The 21,759-nt window shown below is 39.1% G+C and overlaps 2 protein-coding genes across 3 annotated transcripts; both read left to right on the plus strand.

The window, feature by feature from the left end:
- Positions 1-698: 698 nt before the first annotated feature.
- Positions 699-13,856, plus strand: LOC103975167 (transcriptional elongation regulator MINIYO). Its single transcript, XM_065111215.1, has 10 exons — positions 699-1,003; positions 1,093-1,984; positions 5,037-5,164; positions 6,512-6,699; positions 7,520-7,625; positions 7,707-7,970; positions 8,597-8,782; positions 10,387-12,693; positions 13,029-13,238; positions 13,331-13,856. The coding sequence occupies exons 1-10, from the start codon at positions 770-772 to the stop codon at positions 13,484-13,486; spliced, it is 4,671 nt and encodes a 1,556-aa protein (XP_064967287.1). The 5' UTR covers positions 699-769; the 3' UTR covers positions 13,487-13,856.
- Positions 13,857-14,975: 1,119 nt separating this feature from the next.
- LOC135614165 (protein ALP1-like) lies at positions 14,976-19,100 on the plus strand. 2 transcript variants are annotated; one of them, XM_065111216.1, is made up of 3 exons: positions 14,976-17,526; positions 18,279-18,350; positions 18,730-19,100. In XM_065111216.1, exon 1 carries the CDS (start codon positions 15,044-15,046, stop codon positions 16,376-16,378), a length of 1,335 nt encoding a protein of 444 aa, XP_064967288.1. In that variant the 5' UTR covers positions 14,976-15,043; the 3' UTR covers positions 16,379-17,526; positions 18,279-18,350; positions 18,730-19,100. The 2 variants fall into 2 exon arrangements, with proteins under 2 accessions (XP_064967288.1, XP_064967289.1); XM_065111217.1 differs by lacking the exon at positions 18,279-18,350.
- Positions 19,101-21,759: the final 2,659 nt, after the last annotated feature.

Below are 21,759 nucleotides of genomic sequence, written 5' to 3' on the forward strand. Positions count from 1 at the left end.
TCAGTTTAGCAGGGTGCATTTTACCTGATAGATTTAGGTGAAGAATGTATGAACGACAACGAATCCATATGATTTTACCAAACAATCAACAATGTAGCATTAATATATATTTCATGATCTTGTCAGTAACAAGATGCGGATTCGAGGAAGGAAATAAGAAGAGGAGGTGTTTTTATTGAAGATTAGGTCATCTTGCATGGAAGGAGTCAATGTGTTAATTAGAGTTTTATTCTTTGTTTGATTATTTTTTATTTTTTTTAAAATTTATTTATATTACAAAAAAAAAAAAAAATCTAATCGTCATATACTGGAAAGAAAAACTAAAGAAAATTAAGAAAAATAACTACAAAATAATTTTCATTCTGCAAAAAAAATATTTAAGAAACTTCTTAGAGGTTTATCCTTTCCATTAAATTTTAGAAAAAAACTTTAACATGAATAATGAACATAACTAGCTTTTCTTTCTTGTTTACTTGATTATAATCTCAACAAACTATTTTACTTGACTTCTTGATGATTACTTAATGGTTATAAACATGTTTTGTATGTGTGACTTCATAGTACACACATTCTTTCTAATCCATAGAATAATTGTGACCTATGGATTTATTGCATTGGATCGGATGTTGGGGCATCTGATTTGGATCCGACCCGATAAGATCCCTTCCTCCGTTCTTAAGCACCGGCATGGCTAGCCGTCGGCCTCGCTAGTACTGGTGCACGTCATAAACCCTAATTGGGTACCTCTCGGAAGACGAAGAGCGTCGCCATGGAAGCGGAGAAATCCGCCAAGAAGTCCCGCACCTCGAACAAGCCCAGAGGCCCCGCCTTCGCCCTTAAGAAGATAGTGCATGACCTACAGCACGCGCCTGGCCTCGTCGGTGGTATCGTCGAGAAGGGCTTCCCCCCCTCCGGCGAGGGCAGCAGAAAGCCCTACGCTGTTCCCCTTCCCCGTCCCACCGTCCTCCCCTTTCCCGTCGCTCGCCAACGATCCCATGGTCCGGTAGGAATGGGGAAAAGCAAACCCTTCTTACCACTTTCTTCGACATCGTCATCGATGTCGCTCACTGTTCTTTTTCCGGAATCTTGCAGCACTGGGCGCCAGTCGGCTCTGCGAGTGTTGACGCTGAGGAGGATGACATTGAGGACGACAAGGATGAGACCGATTACGACCCCATCGCGTCATTTGCAGACCCTATTGAGAGGAAGAAGAAGGAATCCCTCGACTTTAGCAGGTGGAAGGAATTTGTTCCGCAGGATGATGCTTCTGTACCACAATCCAAGAAGGAAGCAAAAGCTGACGCTGGAAAAGTAATTCAGGTAAAGAAGAGCAGTTCTGCTATAAGTGAAGGAAAGAAGGAAGCTATCCCTAGGACTTCTTCACCAAATGTTGATATGCTGGACAGTGAGGAGATGACACTGAGGGATTTGATGAACAGAAACTTTTCAGCAGCGATCACCACAACGGTTGAACCAAAGTCTATCATGGGGAAGTTACTGTCTGATGCACCAAGAGACAGTGATTTGGATTCCTCCTGTGCTGTAAATGACGTCCCTGCAAGGCCTGGGCAAAATCATGTTATTAACAATGTAGAGATGACCGAGGCCAACAATCAAGGGTCTTCCTCTCTCATGGATGACATAGACGCTGAGAATCTGTCCCGGCTAAAGCAGATGTCAGAGGAAGATATAGCAGAGGCACGAGCTGAGATAATGGAGAAGATGGATCCTGCTTTAGTAGAGATGCTGAGGAAGCATGGACAGAAAAAGTTAAGGAGCAGGAATGATATTGAGCATGAACAGAATAAGGGACAACAGGTGCTGGTGAGTACCAAGCTGGCTGAAAGTGGAAAGAGTACAAAGCCTATATCAAATAATAGCTCATGGAAGGCTTGGAGTGAGAGAGTTGAGAAGGTTAGGTCGTTAAGGTTTTCACTGGATGGCAATGTTTTGGAAATTGATTCTGCTCAGCACATTCTTAGTGGTATTTTCTCTTCCCTTTGTAGCATAAATTATTGCCAAATGACCTGACTTGGTATCAACGATTTTGTCTTCCAGTGTGCAAAGTCATGGTTTTTTTTGGTTATCCGGCGAATGATAACAATATGTCTTTGAACAGTTTATCTAGGGAGATTGCATAATAAGAAACAAATATCTTTACTTGTGTGTTAAACTGAATTAATTGCATGCTACCAAACCTTTTAATCTTTGAGTTGCAAGGTAAGACACAAGCTATTCTTTGATTGACTGCTGTGAAGAAACATGATACAATTTTATTTTGGACAGCTGTTCTGCTTCTCCTGTGACATTCCACTCTTGAAAGGATGTACTTAGTTATTAATTTTAATTTGTACCCTTCAATTTTCTTTTCTCTGGAATGTCCCATAGAGGATCTAACAGAAAAAATACTAGTATGCCCAACTTTTGTTTTTAATCAATAAATAAGATGATCTATGAAGAAAGTAGTTGGTAATGTGAAAGATTGATATATTGTAGGGTTTGGGGATTTTTTTAGGTCTTCTGTAGTTCATGTTGAGACTAATTCTTGGCCTTAGTTTGTAACTTCTTGGCTACTGTAATTCTTGTCAAAAAAAAATTCTTTATTGTAATAAAAATATCAAGATAAACTGCATTTGGGATTCATTTGATCTATGAGTCTCATCGATCAGGAAATAGTTCAAGCTTATTTAGGGCAACTTACTCAGCTTTTGGGTTGTGAATGAGCCTTCGTCAATCCAAATTTGGTTGCCTAGTTGTCCTAAACAGAGTTTGAGATGGAATAGGTTTAAGCTGTTAATTTTTTTTCCATTTTTTTTGAAAATGTTTATAGTCTTATTTGAAGTGAACAAGCACCTAGGAAAGTAAAAGTCTAGTTGGATTTTATAAGAAAGCACCTATTTCTTAGTGCAATGAGATGTGAGAATGAAATCACGTCATATCCTTAGACATCCTGTAAGGTCCCAATTATATGTGGTCAGCTCTATGGATCTTGTCACACCATTGAGCTCTATGGAGGCTTATATCATCGGTCAAACCAAGTCATCATATTTGTTTTTATCATTTCTTATAAAATTTTCCTTTGTCCTCCTCTTGTACCATTGATCTTAAATTGTTCACTTTTTCTCGCTGGTGCATAATCTTTTAAATATCTTTATGCAACTGTAGATTTTTTTGTCTTCATCTTATACTCAGTTGGAACTACTCTTAATTGCTTTCAAATGCATGTATCTGAATTTGTTTTTTTCTTTTCCAAGGACATTACATATTCATCTCAACATCTATGTCTCAGAAACTGAACTTTTGTATGTTTGTTCCTAAGTGTAAAGTATCGTATAATATAGAGCTGCCCATAACATGGTTTTCAGTTTTGGGCACAGGACGCAGTTAGTTCCAATGTACTACACATGGTACGTCGAACGTATCACAGTACAAATAAGGAGGGAAAGAGACAGAGGGGAGAAAAGGAGGGGTTGGGTTTATTTTGGGGGGGTGGAGTGAGGGGAGAAGAAGAGTAAGGGAGGCGGCGGCAGAGAAGTAGAGGATGGGGGGTGGCAAAGAAGTAGAAGCGGAGAGGAGGCAGCAGAGGAGAGAAGGCGATGATTGAGGAGTACCAATTTGGTAGGATCAAGGGTGGTGGGTGGCAATGGCATGCCAGGGATGTTATTTTTAGATTTCAATCAGGGAAAAACTAAAAAAGGAATTGGGCTTACTGCCCAATCAAGGCCAGATAATGGGCTTGGACCATGTGGTAAGCTTGATTTTTTTAGCTTGTTTGGCAGTGTGGCTCGCTCTGCAAGTGAAATCGGGCACTCCATGTTCCAGTCCATGGATGGTGCAGTATATGCATCATGCAGTAAGTATTGATCTGTCCTGTTGATCCATGGTCATTCAACTGTCTATTAAAATTTTCTTTTAAGCTAAGTGACACCTTTTGATGCTCCTGTTCAATTAAACCATCCTACTTTAATTTTATGAGCAATATTTTTTTAGCAATCTTCCATTCTTGCTGGATGACATATGAAAAATGTCTCAACCATTTGCTTCCAAGAACTTCCTCTTTTTTTATCTTAAAAATTTCCTTAAATTTTTCTTGATTTTTCTAAATTTGCACATCATATATTTAGTTTTAGTTTTACGTAGTCTGGAACTTGTTTTTTCTAAGATAGAATTAGAACCAACTAAATTTTCATAAATAAGAAATATCATTATTAAACCACATGCACCTATGAAGTTCATTTTTTTGGCCTAATATTTTCTTACCCTTTTCTGTTTCCCTCTTGTTTCTTCATCTACTTTTCTCTTCTTCCTCTTATCTTTCTCCATCTTGTACATTTGTCTAATTTCTTCTCCCACATTTGCTCCACTTGGGTTAAATATGTCATCCATAAGCCCTTCTTTTTATATCAATTCGTCCTGACTCCATTACCAATTGATGCAGTAGCATAACTTGACACTGTTTGGTCTTCAAATGGAAAGAAAGGAATGCCTATGCCAAAAGTAGTTGGGATTTGAATATATATTCTCAATAAATAACTGCCATTTATGGTTGCCATTGCCAGTGAATAACAACAAACCATTTATTTAACTAGTACACATGGCAGGGATAAGAAAGGTGGTTCTCAATTTCTTAGATGTCAAGGACACATTATTAATTTTTTTTGTAAATCAAATTATCATTTATTTAGTACACTAGGGTAAGGACACATCAATTGATAGATGGGGTTTATCATTTATGGTTTGTCTTTCCCACTTTCATTGTTATTTTTGGTTCTATTTCTTTTCTATGAACGAATCTAGAAAACCTACCCGCTTGAATTGTGAGCATGCACTTATGCTCATCTGATGTGTCCTTGTCATTATCATTGTTGTTTTTGTTGTATTTCTTTTCGAGAATGAGTTCTAGAAAATCTATCCACTCTAATTGTGAGTGTACATTTGCTTATCTCTCTATTTACTCCTCCATTGGCTTGGTAGTTTTCCTTTGCTTTTTAAACCATGTGGTGATGTTGTTTTGTGGCTATCTTTCCTTTTATTAGGTGACAAGCCTGACGTGGGTCCTTGTAGTGTTGAGAACGTAGCGGAGCGTGACTTGCTTCGAACTGAGGGAGATCCTGCTGCTCTTGGGTACACAATCCATGAGGCAGTAGCACTCACTAGGAGTATGGTCAGTTTGCTGCCACTTTCCTGAGCTTAAGAAAAAGTGATTCTTTTAGCATCTTGTTTTACAGATTCTTCTGCTCTGTGGGTAAAGCCAGAATGACAGCTCCATTTTGTTTTCTTGTTAAGTATAGGACTAATCTGCTATTCATCCATGAAGAAAACAAAGATGCTTGATCAAGGAAGAATCATGATGGATTGATTGTGTAGATAGATATGAAGGGTAGTCATTGTGATTCATTTTCTAACTTTGAGTTGCTTTATAACCTATTGAGGCTCAGTGAGAGTGGTTGCTCCATATCATGACAGGATCAGTGTTGCTGAACTCATCCTTTTCTGTCTTTTTTTTTTTGTTAATGGAAACTAGTTCAACTCATCAAACTCAAGGTAGGAGAAGTGTTTATTCCCTCCCAGATTCTTTTGGGGTGTCATGGTAATACAGTAAAGTGCTTATTTGCAACCCTTGTGACTAGGGTTTGAGTCAAGTAAACAATTTTTTCTACTTGTAGGGATAAGGTTGTTAACATTGACAAGTAGAGCCAAGTAAACTCTTCTCATGCAGAGTTTGAGTTTTTTTCTCAGACTACTAATGAAGAAATTGATCCAGAAATGCAGTCATCTAATTTCAGTTCGTTTTTTCCATCTATACAAGTAAAAAACTAGCTGTTCACTGGTTGGCCATGTTCAAAATATTGCTTACTTTGGGAAGATATTGATTTAAGGAGGAATGATGTTCTTTATTGCTTTGTAAAGATGCATGGGAGATACTTTTGGATTATCTTCTAGACTTCCATCTAAGGACTTTTATTATTGTTTTAATGCTATAAATTACAATGACATGAAGCCCCAAAATATTTAATCGACAGAAAGCCTTCTCTACCAAGGTGGACGTCCATTCAACATATGCTTATTTTGCGTGTCAAGGGAGACACCACAGCTTTAGAGGTCATCCTTTTAAGTTAAAATTATTAATGAATGTGTTTATTATCACAAACTCTTCAAATATGGAAAAGACATTTCCATATTTAGATAAATATTATTAGTACTATTAATAATGTTGTAAAATGCAACTTCTTGGAAAGATCTACTACTATTTCTTGAATCATGCCATATTTAGTCTATTTTTCATTTTCATGGACTAGATCTCTATTACACAATTTGTTTCTATTATTTGTTTTCTGCATAAAAGACTTTTTTGTTGGATTACCACTACCATCGCATGGTGCATACCTCTTATACACCGATATTTTAATTCAAGTATCAGGATTATTATGCTTGTATTCTTACCATACCTTTCAAATGGTGATATTCTTCTCAAATAATATCTCAATCAGTTTACATGTTTCAACTCCAGATTCCTGGACAGCGGGCTATTGCCTTGAAGCTGCTAGCATCTGTACTCAGCAAGGCTTTACACAACTTACAACATATGGATAACTGTTCTCATGTCAGAAAAACAAACCCTGTCGACTATTTTGTTGATTGGCAAGCTGTTTGGGCTTTTGTCCTTGGTCCAGAACCTCAGATGGCTCTTTCATTAAGGTAAAAATTTAGCAATTACAGAACTGAGATTTAGGGAAAAAAATTCGTAGTTTCAAGATTTGTGTTTTAAAGTATTTTTATGTTGCTTTATATGGAATTTCTGATATTCTTGCAATATACACAGACATAGGTTTTTCCAACTTTCTCTTTTGACACATTTTCTTAGAGATGAACATAGTTTGAATATCTATATTCCTCCCTGGTCTAGATTCCTAGTAAGGATGAAGGATTTTTTTGTGGTTGCTATGATGTTTCTTCATGGTGAATTATAATTCAAGACTAAGTTGAGAGTCGCTCAAGTAAATATGTTTAATGCATTTAATAAGCTTCTTCATGCTTGAAAGATTCCTCTCAGCCTAGTTCCTCTCTAATGGGAAAGGCTGCGTAATGGGATCAGACAATGACATTTGAGTTTGTGGGATTTATATTTCATGTAGGCTATAGCTTATTGGCTCCTGCTGATTGCAGTAAAACTCCAGCAGAGAATTTTCATACAGTATGAGATAATGTATAAAACGAATAATTGTAAGAATATGTTGATTGACATGCTAAACCACATGGTGAATAATATTGGTAGAGAACTTTCTGTTTTAGTGGATACATTGGTTCTGTATTAATAATATTTTTTCTGACTGCATTGATTTTAATATTATTGTGATGCAGTAGCTGGAACCTTGTTATTACTTAGTATTCTATTTTTTTCCTAAACATGTATGAGTTAGTTGCTGTTTATTGATAATATCTGAGTTTGACAAATTTCAATTTGTGTCATGTACATGAATACTTGTCTCAGTTTCTAATCCTTTGAGCTCATCTACAGGATTGCTTTGGATGATAACCATGATTCTGTGGTAATGGCTTGTTGCAAGACAATTCAGTCCATATTGAGCTTTGACATAAATGAGATCTTCTTTGATACTGCAGAGGTAGAACTTACATTACTCTAGGAGTTGTTTTTTAATTTATCTGTTGTTTTCTATATTACCCATTCTTCTGTTAAAATGCAGAAAGTAACCACTAGTAAGAAGAATACTTTTATGGCTCCTGTATTTCGGAGTAGACCTGATGCTGATGGTGGTTTTCTTCACGGTGGATACTGGAAGTACAACACAAAACCTTCAAACATTCTCCTTACTAATGAACAGAATAGTGAAGATGATGAAAATGAAGAGCAACATACAATTCAAGATGATGTTGTTGTGGCAGGTCAAGATGTTGCTTCTGGCCTTGTTAGGATGGGGGTACTCCCCAGAATTTGCTATCTTTTGGAGGTTAGCATATTATGAATGTCTGCTTTCTACATTACAGAGTGCATATTGTTATATCATGACATCAGACAGTTCATGTAGGTTTGTGCCCCTTTTCTTTGTAATTTGATCTAGATGACTTGCTGCAGTTTGTTTTTTTTCTAGGATGTTGGGGATTAAAATAGGACCTTGAGTTTTTTTGGTAGTACTTCAAATATTTTGGTGAACTAAAACTAATTTAGTAGCCTAAGTAGGCAGCTATACCACAACATCATGGTTTCATGTTGTAACCAGCATTAGTTTTATTGTTAACTTTGTTGCTGCCGGATAAGCAAAGTAATTTAAATAAATGCATAAAATTTACATGAGACAATTAGAGATCAGCCCTGACTACAACAATTCATCAGTGTTTGTGATTAAGATCTCGTGATTTGATGGTGCCTATAGAATGTGTATATGCTAGATATGGTTTTTTTTTTCTTGTTTATTTCTGTTTTATTTTCTGAAGCAAAAATTCTATATCGATAGTCCATATTAAGCGGAGGTGAATTTTGGCTCATTGTTCTTTTCCCATCATCAATTTTTTCCTTCTTGAAAATTTTAAAATTCCCAATGGTTTGTGTCTTTTAAATATTTTTCTGTTGATTCAGATGGACCCTCTTCCAGCTTTAGAAGAGTCCCTTGTTTCTATAGTTGTTGCTGTAGCCAGACACTCCCCAACTTGTGCTGATGCTGTTATGAAGTGCCCAAACCTTATCCAAACGGTTGTTAAGATATTCACCAAGCAAGGTGTGGAACGATATCCATCCCAGATAAAAGCTGTTCTTCTTTTGAAGGTTAGATCCTGGCTCGACTGAAATGATATGTTTCCTTTGGATGATATATTCTTTTGAATCTCAAATTCTGCATGATCTTATGAGCAGTATGTAAACTATAAAACACTTCATGTTTATTATTAGTTTTGGCAATAAATCTTAGTCATTTGATTGCACTTGCTATTTTTAGATCTAAGTCAGTTTTTGTTGATTATGTTTTTCTATCTACTTTATGTTACCGTAAAATAGATTGTATCCGCTTCTGTATTTCTGTTTAATAAGATGTTTTCAGACTGTATGATGTAGTCGTGTAATACTGTTATAGTAGTATGCTGTGAAATTTTTTTTATCACCACATAATTCTTCATTTTCTGTTTCTTCTCATTAAAAGAGATTTGTATATCTATATTTTTATACAGCCACCAATTTAAGCATAGGCATATGCATGAAATGTGGGGTACTATTGCTACACAAACTTTGTTTGGCAAACTGGTATTTTTGGTTAGTCATATGGTCCAAGTTAATTTATGTGATATTCTTTCTGATTCATGATGCCATAAACAATGAATGCTGGAATGACAAACAGTTTGCACAGTGTGGTTATCATGCTTATGGATGTAAAGCAAACATGGACTGTAATGATGCTTATTTTACATTTATTGGTATACAGAAGAGCGAATTGAAGTGTTCATGATGTCTTTTGTTAATACAGAATGATTACATTTAGGGTCATTTGCTTTGAAATTCTTCTGTGATGCAACTTTCTTGTATATTGTAGTACAGTGAACTAACTTGCTTGGTTTCTGTATATCACTACCTCTATTCTGGGAGCTAATGATGGGGATTAAAAACTATTAGATCATTAAGCAAATATACTCATTCACAGAGAATTCGGAACCTATTATTAGGAGTACAGACAGAAGGGTCTTGTGTTTAACTTGTTTGGGCATTACAACTGACAGTGTACATATTGTCTTCATATGCAAACACTCTACACATCTTTTTGGTTGAAGCGTGAGCTAAGCACAAGATTAAACACTCGTGTTAACTTGTATGGGCATCACAACTGACAGTGTACATGTTGTCTTCATATGCAAACTCTCCAACCCCAGCTGAAAATCAATGTTATTTCATTGAAGCTGGTTATCTGACTCTGCTATGATGTTTATTTGCCCTTGTTAGTTTGTAGTCTTTTAGGAATTTATTCTTGTTCAGAGGAAGCTAGTTCTATAAAAGTTGTCAGTTCACTAGAAAAAGTTGTTTAAGTTCATAATATTCAGATTGCATATTAATGTTCAAGTCAGCCTTGTAACTGCCTTTGTTACCCTAGTCAATTGAGTATTGAGATGTCTGATCCCTCTATTGCATAATCTGTAACTTGCATAATAAAATTCTGTAACGTGTTGTCTGCCCTATCTAAGTTTCAGTCTTATGCTAGTGCTATTGAATATAAGCATTCTTTTGACCTTATTTCATTAATTTTGAAATCTCATTCTTACATTTCTCCGATTGAGGATTCTTTTTGGAAAATGATGATTTCATACTGTTTTTCTGATCTTTTATCAGACAGGTTGCTGCTTCAGACACGATGATATTGTTATTAAGCAACTTTCTTCTGTATGTAGGTTTTATCTCAAGCAAACAAACGAGTATGCTTAGATTTTGTGAAACATGGAGTGTTTCAACAGGCAATGTGTCACTGGTACAAAAATGTGTTTACCCTTGAGAGTTGGGTAAAATCTGGAAGGGAGTACTGTAAACTCACTTCAGCCTTGATGGTCGAACAGTTACGCTTGTGGAGGGTCTTTATCCAATATGGATTCTGCATTACATACTTTGTAGATTTTTTCCCTGCTATGTGTTTATGGCTTAACCCTCCTACATTTACCAAGATAATTGGAAATGACATTTTGGGTGAATTCACTTCCATTACAAGGGAAGCATACCTAGTTCTGGAGGCCTTAGCTCAAAGGCTACCTAATCTTCATTCTATGGATCAGGTAAATAAACAAACTATTGATTTTTCTATCTATGCGGCAGAATTTTGGTCTTGGAACCATGTTTCTCCAATGATTGACCTGGCTATAAGTTGGTTATCATTAAGGGATATACCTTATATATCTTCACTTATTGCTGACCCGAAGAAGAGCATGAGCCATGTTGAAGTTGCACCTATGGCTTCTTTGTTATGGGTTATTTCAGCAGTTCTTCATATGCTTTGTAGTATACTTGATAGGGCATTTGCCTTCCCATGCACCCATAAAAAGATGGATAAACAAAATTCTTCTCTGCCATGGTTGCGCCATTTTGTTCTCAAGATAGGCCTTCAAATTATAAAGAATGGATTTCTGGATATCTTGTGTTCAAACAAATATGAGTTTGAAGATTTTTATACTGAAAATGGATCTCTTGCAAGAGTCCTTTGCTTATTGAGGCAACAGAAGAATGTTGATGTATCATTATCTTCAGTAAGTTGTCTTCGAGGATTAGTCCAGATTTCTCAACTAGTTGATGAGCATGTTCGGAGAGCCAAAACTATAAACAATGGTCAGTCATTCACAGAGGGTATGTTGGGATTACCTGAAAAGACACTAGAAGAAGGTATCATTAGGTCTGCTCAAAATGATCTTTTGGAAGTTCTCACTCTGTTTATTGATGTTCTGTCCTCAGAAAAGCAAGTTCTGCAGTCTGTTGAGATGTTTGGTAGGGGTGGACCTGCACCTGGAATTGGATTTGGCTGGGGTTCTTGTGGTGGAGGATTTTGGTCCTTGAATGTGCTGCTGGCACAAATAGATTCACAACTGATTTTGAGTTTGTATAATATCATCCCTGTTGTGTCTGAGAATGATCCAATTCAAGTCGAATCTATTAGACCTGATAATGCCATTACACTGCAGAGAATAAATTCCATGCTTGAGATATGTTTGCTTGCAGGACCTGGGGATGAAGCCACCTTAGATAAGGCATTGGATTATTTGTTCCATCTTCCCGTGCTGAGGTATCTTGGTTTTTGTGTGAATCATTTCCTTCATCATATGAAGTTTTCCAATGCATCTGACTGGCAGTATGGTGAAGAGGATTATATTTTTTTCAGTGAGATTTTGAAACTCTATTATAGAGAAAGGTGGTTAACTGCCAAGAGGAAGACTGCCACTCAAGTGCATAATGATGACATACATAAGAGGAGTCATGCTTTGGAAACAATTCATGAGGAAATAGAACCACATGCTGCAGTTTCCAGAGATCATTCTAGCAATGGTTTGTTGGTAGAGTGGGCATACCAGAGATTGCCATTACCTATGCATTGGTTTCTCAGTGCTGTGTGTATCATGGGTGATTTAAAGAAAATGGCCACATGCTCACCTGCTGATGTTGCAAAAAGTGGATTGTTTTTTTTTCTAGGTCTGGAAGTCATGTCCTCTTTTCTGTGCTCTACATCCAGAGATTCTCTGATATCTGGCATTCCCGTGGTCTGGAAATTACATGCTTTATCTATGGCTTTGCATGTAAATATGGATGTGCTTGGGGAAGAGAGAAGTGGGAATGTTTTTAAAACTTTGCAAGATATGTATGGTCAGCACATTGATCAACTAAAATGTGGAAATATGACAAGCAAAGATGAAGAATATAGAGACTTTGTAGCTTCCTCATCTGAAGCTCAAGTGAGTGGCAGCCAGGAAGTTCTTAATTTTCAGACAACAATTCATGAAAGCTACAATACATTTGTTGAGGATATCGTTGAGCAGTTTTGTGCAATGTCATATGGTGACATAATCTATGGTCGGCAAGTAGCAGTTTATCTACATCGAACTGTTGAAGCCAGTGTCAGGCTTGCCATGTGGAATGCACTATCTAATATCCATGCACTTGAACTCTTACCTCCAATAGGAAAATGCATAGCTGGTGCCGAAGGTTACCTGGAACCTGTTGAGGTACTCTCTTGAACTATCAGTTTTTTGAAAGTAATGATTTACTACATGGTTGATTAATTTCTCCTGTACTGTGATCTGACTAATTGGATCTGTAAGTTCCTGTGTATAAATCATCATTGCTGAGGGGCTTCTTGTCCTGAACTAATCGATTTGTCTGTCCATTTTGTGGCCAACGCGTTCGTTGAAAATTTGACATTCTGAACCATTTGCAACTGGGCCTCAGCCATCTGAAGATATTTCCTACATATTCTTGTGCTGGATCGATGCAGGCTAACATGCCATCTCTTTTTGCCTTTTCTAACATGTAGTAACTGACATCCAAATACAATTTACAGGACAAAGAAGAGATTTTGGAGGCATATGCAAAGTCATGGACCTCCGGATGCCTGGAAAAAGCTTCCACTAGAGAATCTGTTAGCTTCACGCTGGCAGTGCATCACCTCTCTTGTTTCATTTTCAACACGAGTGCATCTGAGAAGCTAGCTATGCGAAATAAGTTAGCAAAATCTCTTTTAAGAAGCTATTCACAAAAGCCACATCAGGAGGTAAGTAAACGTTGTGTATCGGGTATCGTGAGACATACCATATCAATGCTGGGTCTGGGTCTCTATAACTGATCTAATTTTCATCTTTACAGACCATGCTGTTGACTCTCCTTCGATATGGATTAATGTTTTCGCAAGAGCCAACTTACAAAACTGAAGTTGCCAGGAGATTGGTAGTGCTGAAGGAAGCTTGCGACGGAAACTCTTCTCTCTTGGTGATGGTGGAGAAGCTGGAGTCCTTGGGTTAGATTATAAAGATCAAAGTCCTGACTCATTTCGAGTACCATTGTGCCACTGTTAGTGGTTGCTGGATGAAGTTTTGTTTCTGCAATCATTGTCCTCTGGCCAACGACTGCCTGCGACAATTGCTCATGGTTGTTCCATCGATGTTTGCAAGCTACTACCCTGTACAATGATTTACACTACCTTAACATATATGTACCTTAAAATTGTGTATCTTTCGGGTTAAAGAAATTTTCACAAAAGATGTACAGATAGGTTGCAGAAGAGCTGTTTGTTCAGTGGTCCGGAACATTTTTGTAACAAAATTATCAAATGGTACTGAAATTACAGTACCAGAATATGAAAAGATATCTTGTGCAGATAGGTTAGATTTTACTCCGCATCCAAATGCATTGGTTTATTTGCTCCATCAGAAGAATGCCTGTGGCTGTAACATCAATCGATAGCTTTTCTTCTCACCATTGCAATCAGGTTGAAATGGGAACAAAATCTTTTAGTCCGTTATCTTTTTTCATAGTATCAATTAATTTTGCCTTTTGACTTTCGATCAAGCTTTAAATGGACAGACTTGGGAGCAAGAATCACTTATTCGACGGCTGATGCTTGCCATGTGGAGACATAGGACCGAGACCAACGCCGATCACGTGAGCAACGTGTTGCCGACAGCAGCCAAACACGTGGGAAACAGGGGGGAGGGAGGAAAAGCGACAGAAAGAGCCATCGAGCAAGTCGTTTTTTGGGATTTAGTTTAGTGATATTGTTAATTATGATGTCATTATTTGTAAATGAAGTCCACAGAGACCGATCCTTTCTGATTTGGATCACCGGTGTGCCACGTCATCACCGCTCCGCACGGAGCGTACGGTTTTGTACGGAAGAATTTATTGTTTGCCTGACGTGTGACTGCCTCTCTCATATTGGGGCTCGCATCGACGCGGTCGATCCTCCAATGACAAGGCAGCACTCTCTCGCGCCACACGAGTTTCACGAAGAGAGAAGCGTGTTCACCTGTACTTCGCACCCATTCATCCTACGACGGCTGCAGGGAGCGAACCAGATGCGGGACCCATACGTGGATCTATATTTCCATGGAATCATGACGCGGGTACACAGCGGGAACGGGTAGAATTTTGCTACATCTCCACAGCGTCCGGCTTTCTCTGTCCTCGGCGGCCTTTCGGTCTAAGAACTCGCCGTTGAAACCACGACCAAACGCTGCGCCGGTCCCTGTCAACGAACTCTCATCCTCGTGTGCAGCCGTCCACGCGGGGGCCTCGCCGCCAACGGACGGCCGGATTTTTGGCCACGTGGGGATCTGAAGGCGGAGGGAAACTGGACCAGTCCACGTACCCGCGTGAGCGAACCGCGGGGACTCCCCCCTTCTCCTTCCCCGAACCAGGAGAAAGGGACGACCCAACCGCGTGCACGCGCCACGCCCGGGCGCCCTCTCTCTCACTGTCTCGCTCTCGCTCGCCGCAACTATATACTGAATGCTTCCTCGCTGTCGAAGCCTCTCATTCCCGAGGCTCATCACCAGCTTACCGGCGCTGGAAGACTCATTCATGACCGCTCATCGAAAGCCCTCCGCCGCTGCCGCCCCCCCGTTAGACGACGACCTCTTCTCCTATTACTTCTCCTTCTTCAACGACGGTGCCGCCCCCTCGGCCATGGACCCCAACCCCGGGAAGCGCCCTCGGGTGGATGACCCCTCGTCGAGCCGGCGGCACGTCTTTTCGAAGCCCTCCGAGTCCTCCTCTCCCTCGTCGTCGTCCGCTGACGAGGAGGACGAGGCGCTACAGAGGCCGGAGCAGCTGCCGCCGCAGCCCCAGCAGCAGCAGCGCCGGGTATGGGTCAGGGACCGGTCCAGCGACTGGTGGGACCGGTACATCGACCCGGAGCTCCCGGATATTGAGTTCCGGCGCGCCTTCCGGATGTCTCGCGCCACCTTTGACTTCCTCTGTGATGAGCTCGGCTCCGCCGTGGCCAAGGAGGACACCGCGCTCCGCGCCGCTATCCCCGTGCGGCAGCGCGTGGCTGTATGCGTGTGGCGCCTCGCCACCGGCGAGCCCCTCCGGCTCGTCTCCCGGCGCTTCGGCCTCGGAATCTCCACCTGCCACAAGCTCGTGCTCGAGGTATGCGCCGCCATCCGGAACGTGCTGATGCCGCGGTCGCTCGCCTGGCCCGACTCGGCCGGAGCAGCCGCCGCCGCTGCCCGCTTCGAGGCCCTCTCCGGAATCCCCAACGTGGTCGGCGCCATGTACACCACCCATATCCCCGTCATTGCCCCCAGAGTTAGCGTCGCCGCCTACTTCAACCGCCGCCACACCGAGCGCAACCAGAAGAGCTCCTACACCGTCACCCTCCAAGGCGTCGTCGACCCCGACGGCGTCTTCACCGACGTCTGCATCGGTTGGCCCGGGTCGATGCCCGACGACCAGGTCCTCGAGAAGTCAGCACTCTACCAGCGCGCCAACAGCGGCCTCCTGAACAACCAATGGATCGTCGGCGGGACCGGCCACGCTCTGCTGGACTGGGTGCTCGTCCCCTACGCCCAGGCCAACCTGACTTGGGCGCAGCACGCCTTCAACGAGAAGGTCGGGGCGGTGCAGCGGGTGGCGAAGGATGCCTTCGCCAGGCTGAAGGGGAGGTGGGGATGCCTGCAGAAGAGGACTGAGGTGAAGCTGAAGGATCTCCCGGTGGTGCTGGGGGCCTGCTGCGTCCTCCACAACCTATGCGAGATGAGGAAGGAGGAGATGGAGCCGGAGCTACGGTTCGAGCTGCTGGACGACGAGATGGTAGCCGACAACGGCCTCCGCTCCTTCAGCGCCATTCACTTCAGGGATAGCATCGCCCACAACCTTTTCCACCATGGGCTCTCAGGAACGTCCTTCTTATAGGCTTCCAAGGACCGTAAGGGCAATATATATATATATATATATATATATATATAGTGGAGGTGGATCCAAGTGTTTTCTCACGTTAAACACTGATAAGATCCATCATTTATTTGGTGCAAGCATTCTGATCCAATATAAATTATCCCTTCGAAACCTCGTGCTTCATTATTCGGGTTGCACGATCAATATAGCCTACCAAAACGTTGCACGAGAAAACCGACCTGCCATGCGACATTAGATTCACATCCCGGCCCGGCCCGGCCCGGCCCATTAAAGAGTCATTATCCACGACGCCTCTTCCGCTACCTTCTTCTCTGCCTACCGTTCGTTGACTTCCCGAAAACCTTAGGGTTCTATTGGCCCCCTTCCGCATGGGAACCAAGCACACGACCCGGGGCCCCAACGCGAGGCGGCGGAGCGCCTTCGCCAGCCGAGCCTTCCCGCAGGGAAGCAGCCCAATCTTTCGAGACGCCTCTGGCCCGTCAGACTCCGGCTCCTGCCTTGACGAGGCGACGCCGGAGGCACTCGTCTGTCCGGAGATTCCGCCGGTCTCGAACGGGGCGGGCTCGTCGGAGTCCCCGACGGAGGGATCGGATGGGGTGGATGCATGTGGTGAGGTTGAGCGACCCATTCCGAAAGCGGCGGACGACCCAGCTGTACTTTGCAAAGATGGGCATTTGGAAAGCGCGGCTGTTTCGAAGGTCAAGAATTTGGATGGCGAATCAACTACGGAGGCCGAAAGCGAGTCGAAATCGCGTAACCTCAACACTCATGAAGCTACAGTTAAACCTGCCGCCATTATAGGTGAGACTGGAGAGAGGAATGTTACATCCGGGTCGGTGTCGGGCGAGACAGCGGATGCGGAGAGAAAGAAGCGATCTTTGTTGGAACAGCAGTCGCGATCCGGGAAGAAGGCCGGTGATAACCAAAAGAGAGAGCTTTCCGAGGATCGAGACCAAGATGCTTTCAACATCAAGAAACAAAACCATGGCGATGGCTCGTCCCAAGCTCCTGGCAAGATGGTGATTATTTTAGGTCTCATGGCTGCTCCGAACTGCCCATGGAGAAACGGAAGAAAGGCTCGCATTAGCAAGCCCTAATTCGTGCCGTGAACCAAAGCTAAGTTGGGAAGGGAAGCCATTGAATGGGTAACTGAAGCTTTTGCATCGGTTTTGTATTAGGTTGAAAAGCATACGTGGTTGAGTTGAAATGTTTTGATTTGTCTTGTTATGATGTTCAATGTAATTGCATGATTGCCTTTCCGTTGTAAGCTTGATAGTTGTTTTTGGTGTAGTCTTGCCTCTTTTTGTTAAGAATTCCTGTTCCATGTTCTTAGCTTCCTTGGATCATGCTGAGCATCTCTTTTATAGACTATCAGCTACGGTTTCACTTACATGACAAGGTGTTTGTATGTGGTGCTGGACTACTTTTCCTGCCTCTGTCTATTCATGATGTCTAAACTTTATATATCGATGGCATCCAATCTCATGTTCTGTCCTTTTTCCCAAATGACTAACCAGAACAACTTGGGGGTGATTGTTTCATTTTTTTTCTTTTTGGATATTAAAATGAATATATTTTTGTTGGAAGATGCCCTTAGCCTAGCATAATTCATTATATTGTTGTCACTGATTTAGATGTTTGTGATCTACCCATTTGTTCTTTGGTTTTTTGTACTGACTTTACCAATCAATTGCATTACAATTATGTTGACCATAATTGCTGTCATCTGGTCATGCCATTTAAAGACTATTATTTTTTAGTAAAAATGATTGTTTTTAAGTTAATTAGCTTTTCTTTGCTCCACCATGTTTTCAAGCTTTGAAACTTGAATTATAGTATGGTTAAAGTGTTTTATGTTTGTCGTTTTTCTTATCGTTTCAACATTTCTTGTCATCAGAATATTGCGTAAACGTGATGAGATCAACTACTTCATGAACATTTTGTTCAGTACAGTTGCTGCGTATATGAGGTTTGAGAAATTATGTTTTACAATGTACAATGACATTACTTTCTTTGATAAATGCAACTGCGAATGACTTGAAAAAGTGCAGAAATGCTTGCTAGATATGGTTATGTTTCCAAAAATTCAAATTCAAAAATGTTAAAGTAGCTGTCTCATTCCTAGGATGTGATTTTGTTAAATCATGTGGAACTGATAGAATGTTTCATCGTATCTTTATATGAACTTATCGATGTTTGCCAGTTCATAAATGAGGACTTTTTATTTGGATCTCTTGACGATGATAGTTATCTGGAAGGACTTTTATGACTCGAAACAATTGAGTAGCTAATTAGCATGTTTTCTTTGCTGAATACATGTAACACGATAACGTTATTTGAGATTGCAGGTGCTCAACTTAAAGGATATTTTCTGCTGGTAAAGCTGCTTTACTACTCGAAGGCAGTAATCAAGGCTACTTGAATGTGCACTCTGATTAGGTCTGTTGACTTTGTTTTCTACTAATGCTTCATATGTCATCAGAGTATCCATCTTAGAGGGGTGTGTCATAAGACTTTACATTTCATCATTTTGGTTCATATTGTTTTCTGCAATTGTTGAGTTCACCTGCTCTGTCATATGTGGCTGGACACATGCCAGTATCACTTCTCAGTTGGTATTGTACATTCTAATCAAGTTGCATGATTCCTATAGTTTTAAGGATGCACTCAAGTTGGTATTGTACATTCTAATCAAGTTGCATGATACTTGTAGTTTTAATTTTGCTTCTCCAATGCATTGCATCTTTTGGAAAGAGAACAGCTATGGTAGAGGAATATGTACTAGTAGATTTTTTTTCCTATTTCTTAAATTCCAGGTATTGTTTTTTGTTTAAATTTTCAAAATTTACTGATCATGACATAGATCAAAGCTTGGGTAGCAAAGATGCATTAGTCTTTTACTTGCCCTAAGTTTTGGAGGTCCTGATGAAACTTCTTTTGCTGAGTCTGAGACTATACCAGTCCTCATTGGTGCATATTTTGAATGATACATATTAAATTCTAATATTTTGTCAAGATTATATGCAATATTTAGTTTTGTTCTATGATTTTCCTATAATGAGAAAATGATAAATTTGGAAATGTCTCCTGTGACCCAACTAGCAGTTGTTATGATTCTTTGCATGAACTATGAAACCATCCACTTGGATTTGGACAGTGGAGGTAGATAGATGTGACTACCAAAGAACCATAATAATGAGCTGCATGCTTCTCATTAACCTCTTCTCAGATATGTGATGTAGATTTGAGAACTGCAGTTGTCTCAATAACCTGATGGTGTGTGAACTGCATAAAATATTCTAACCATTGTCACTTTCTACCAAATGCTATATTCTCAAAGATTCTGTATAATTACTCATCCATTTACTATGTTTATTTTATGGTTTATATTTTTTATTTCTAAAAAAGATAATTTTTTTGAAACAGTTGTATATACCTTAACCATTATAATGATCAAATGAAGTGTAAGATATGCTTGATGTGCTTATGCATAGACTTATAAATGTCCATAAACTAGATGTTTATTTGGTGATTTCTTTACAAAATGCTCACATTTTAGGTATTTTTCAAATTACTAGTTTCTATTTTATTTTTTAATTTAAAAAATAAATTCTTAATTTAAAAAATTTAAATTACTCTAATAAAAATCTCAACTTGTAGAGTGATTTGGCATGTTATAGTGTTTTAGTTATCACAATAAAAATATTGTGAGACCTAATCGAAAACATTATAATGATTAAAATGAATTCCTAACCTTAACCAAACTAATTATAAACATAAAAAACATGATATTATAATTAAAGAGATATAATATTATATTATTTATAATATTTTTAAATAACATTAATAGTATTCTTAGTACCTCAATAATACATTTAGGTAAAATATTTGAAGATTGATATCTTTTGAAAAATACCTAAAATAAGAATATTTTTAAGAAAATAACATATGATGCGGATTCATGTACCTAACATTATTTATTCCAGCTTGTCTTATAGTTTTGACTCCTCTTCCTGTTTAGATATTGAAGTGTAAGATAGATCCAACTAGGCTTCACAATTGAACAAGTAACTTAACTCATGTAGAACATGACTTCAATAAAATATTGATGGGTCATTAATGGTAGGTGCCTGGCAATAAATCCTATCAAAGTTTGGAAATAATTTATATAACATATATATATATATATATATAGTATTTCCCTAAATAATGGTTAGAGTTTAATATATGTTCAAGCGTTTCTTAACAACTTAAATTTTAAATATTATAGTAATCTAATTCAAAATCAAAATTAGAACAGATTATCTCACTCCATGTTTGATTCTTATATGTGCAATATTTATATTTTTGGATTTAGGTTGTCTCACTTAATTCAAAACAAGTTATACATACGATAATAGAATTTAGGGTTAAGATAAATTTTAGTTCTTGTGATTTTTGATTTTTAAGTTGTTATAGTTTATTTTGTGTCTAAAATAGCCTTTATATTTTAAAAAATATAGTATATAGTTCTTATGATTTTAGTCATGGACCTTTTAAATCTTTATGATTTACTCGTGTCTAAAATAACATCTATATTTTAAAAAACGAAGCATATAAGTTCCTTTCGTTAAGTTTAAGTTAACAAACATTAGACTCCGCTTACGTGACATACTAACTGATAATAAATCGTTAATATAGTGACACATATAATTTAAATTAAAAAAAATTGAGACATTCATCAATTGCGGGAAAAAACATTATCATGGAAGCAACCACCAGTAGCAGCACCAAGTTGTTATTGTCTAGCAGGACATCGTATGCACGTAGCGTCTCCCATGTTGACGACGAGCTCAAGAGCTTCCGATGCCTTGTTAGGTAATAGCAATTCGGTGCGACTATTGGTGGACATTTCACATCTCTTAAAGTCATTAATGGAGGTCTCAGTTTTTTTAACTTAAATTATATATATCATTATATTAATAATTTATTATGAGTCAGCATGTCACGTAAAATGATTCTAACGTTTGTTAACTCAGATTTAATGGGATAAACTTATATATTACGTTTTTTAAAATATAGGGATTATTTTAAATATGAAAAAATCATAATAGTTTAAAATGTCAATGGCCAAAATCACATATCTTAATCCTAAATTACTTATGTTATTATATTGATAATTTATTGTGAGTTGATATTCTACGCAAGTAAACTCTAACGTCTGTTAACTTAAATTTGATGAGAGGAGATTATATGTTATATTTTTTAAAATATAAAGATTATTTTATATACAAGTAAACCATAAAGGTTTAAGAAGTCGATGTTCAAAATCATATTAGTTAAAATAGATCTTTAACTCTAGAATTTAAGATTGATTTACGGTAACCAATTAAATATCT

The sequence above is a fragment of the Musa acuminata genome, chromosome BXJ2-6 (assembly GCF_036884655.1).
Source record: "Musa acuminata AAA Group cultivar baxijiao chromosome BXJ2-6, Cavendish_Baxijiao_AAA, whole genome shotgun sequence".
Classification (NCBI taxonomy): Eukaryota; Viridiplantae; Streptophyta; class Magnoliopsida; order Zingiberales; family Musaceae; genus Musa; species Musa acuminata.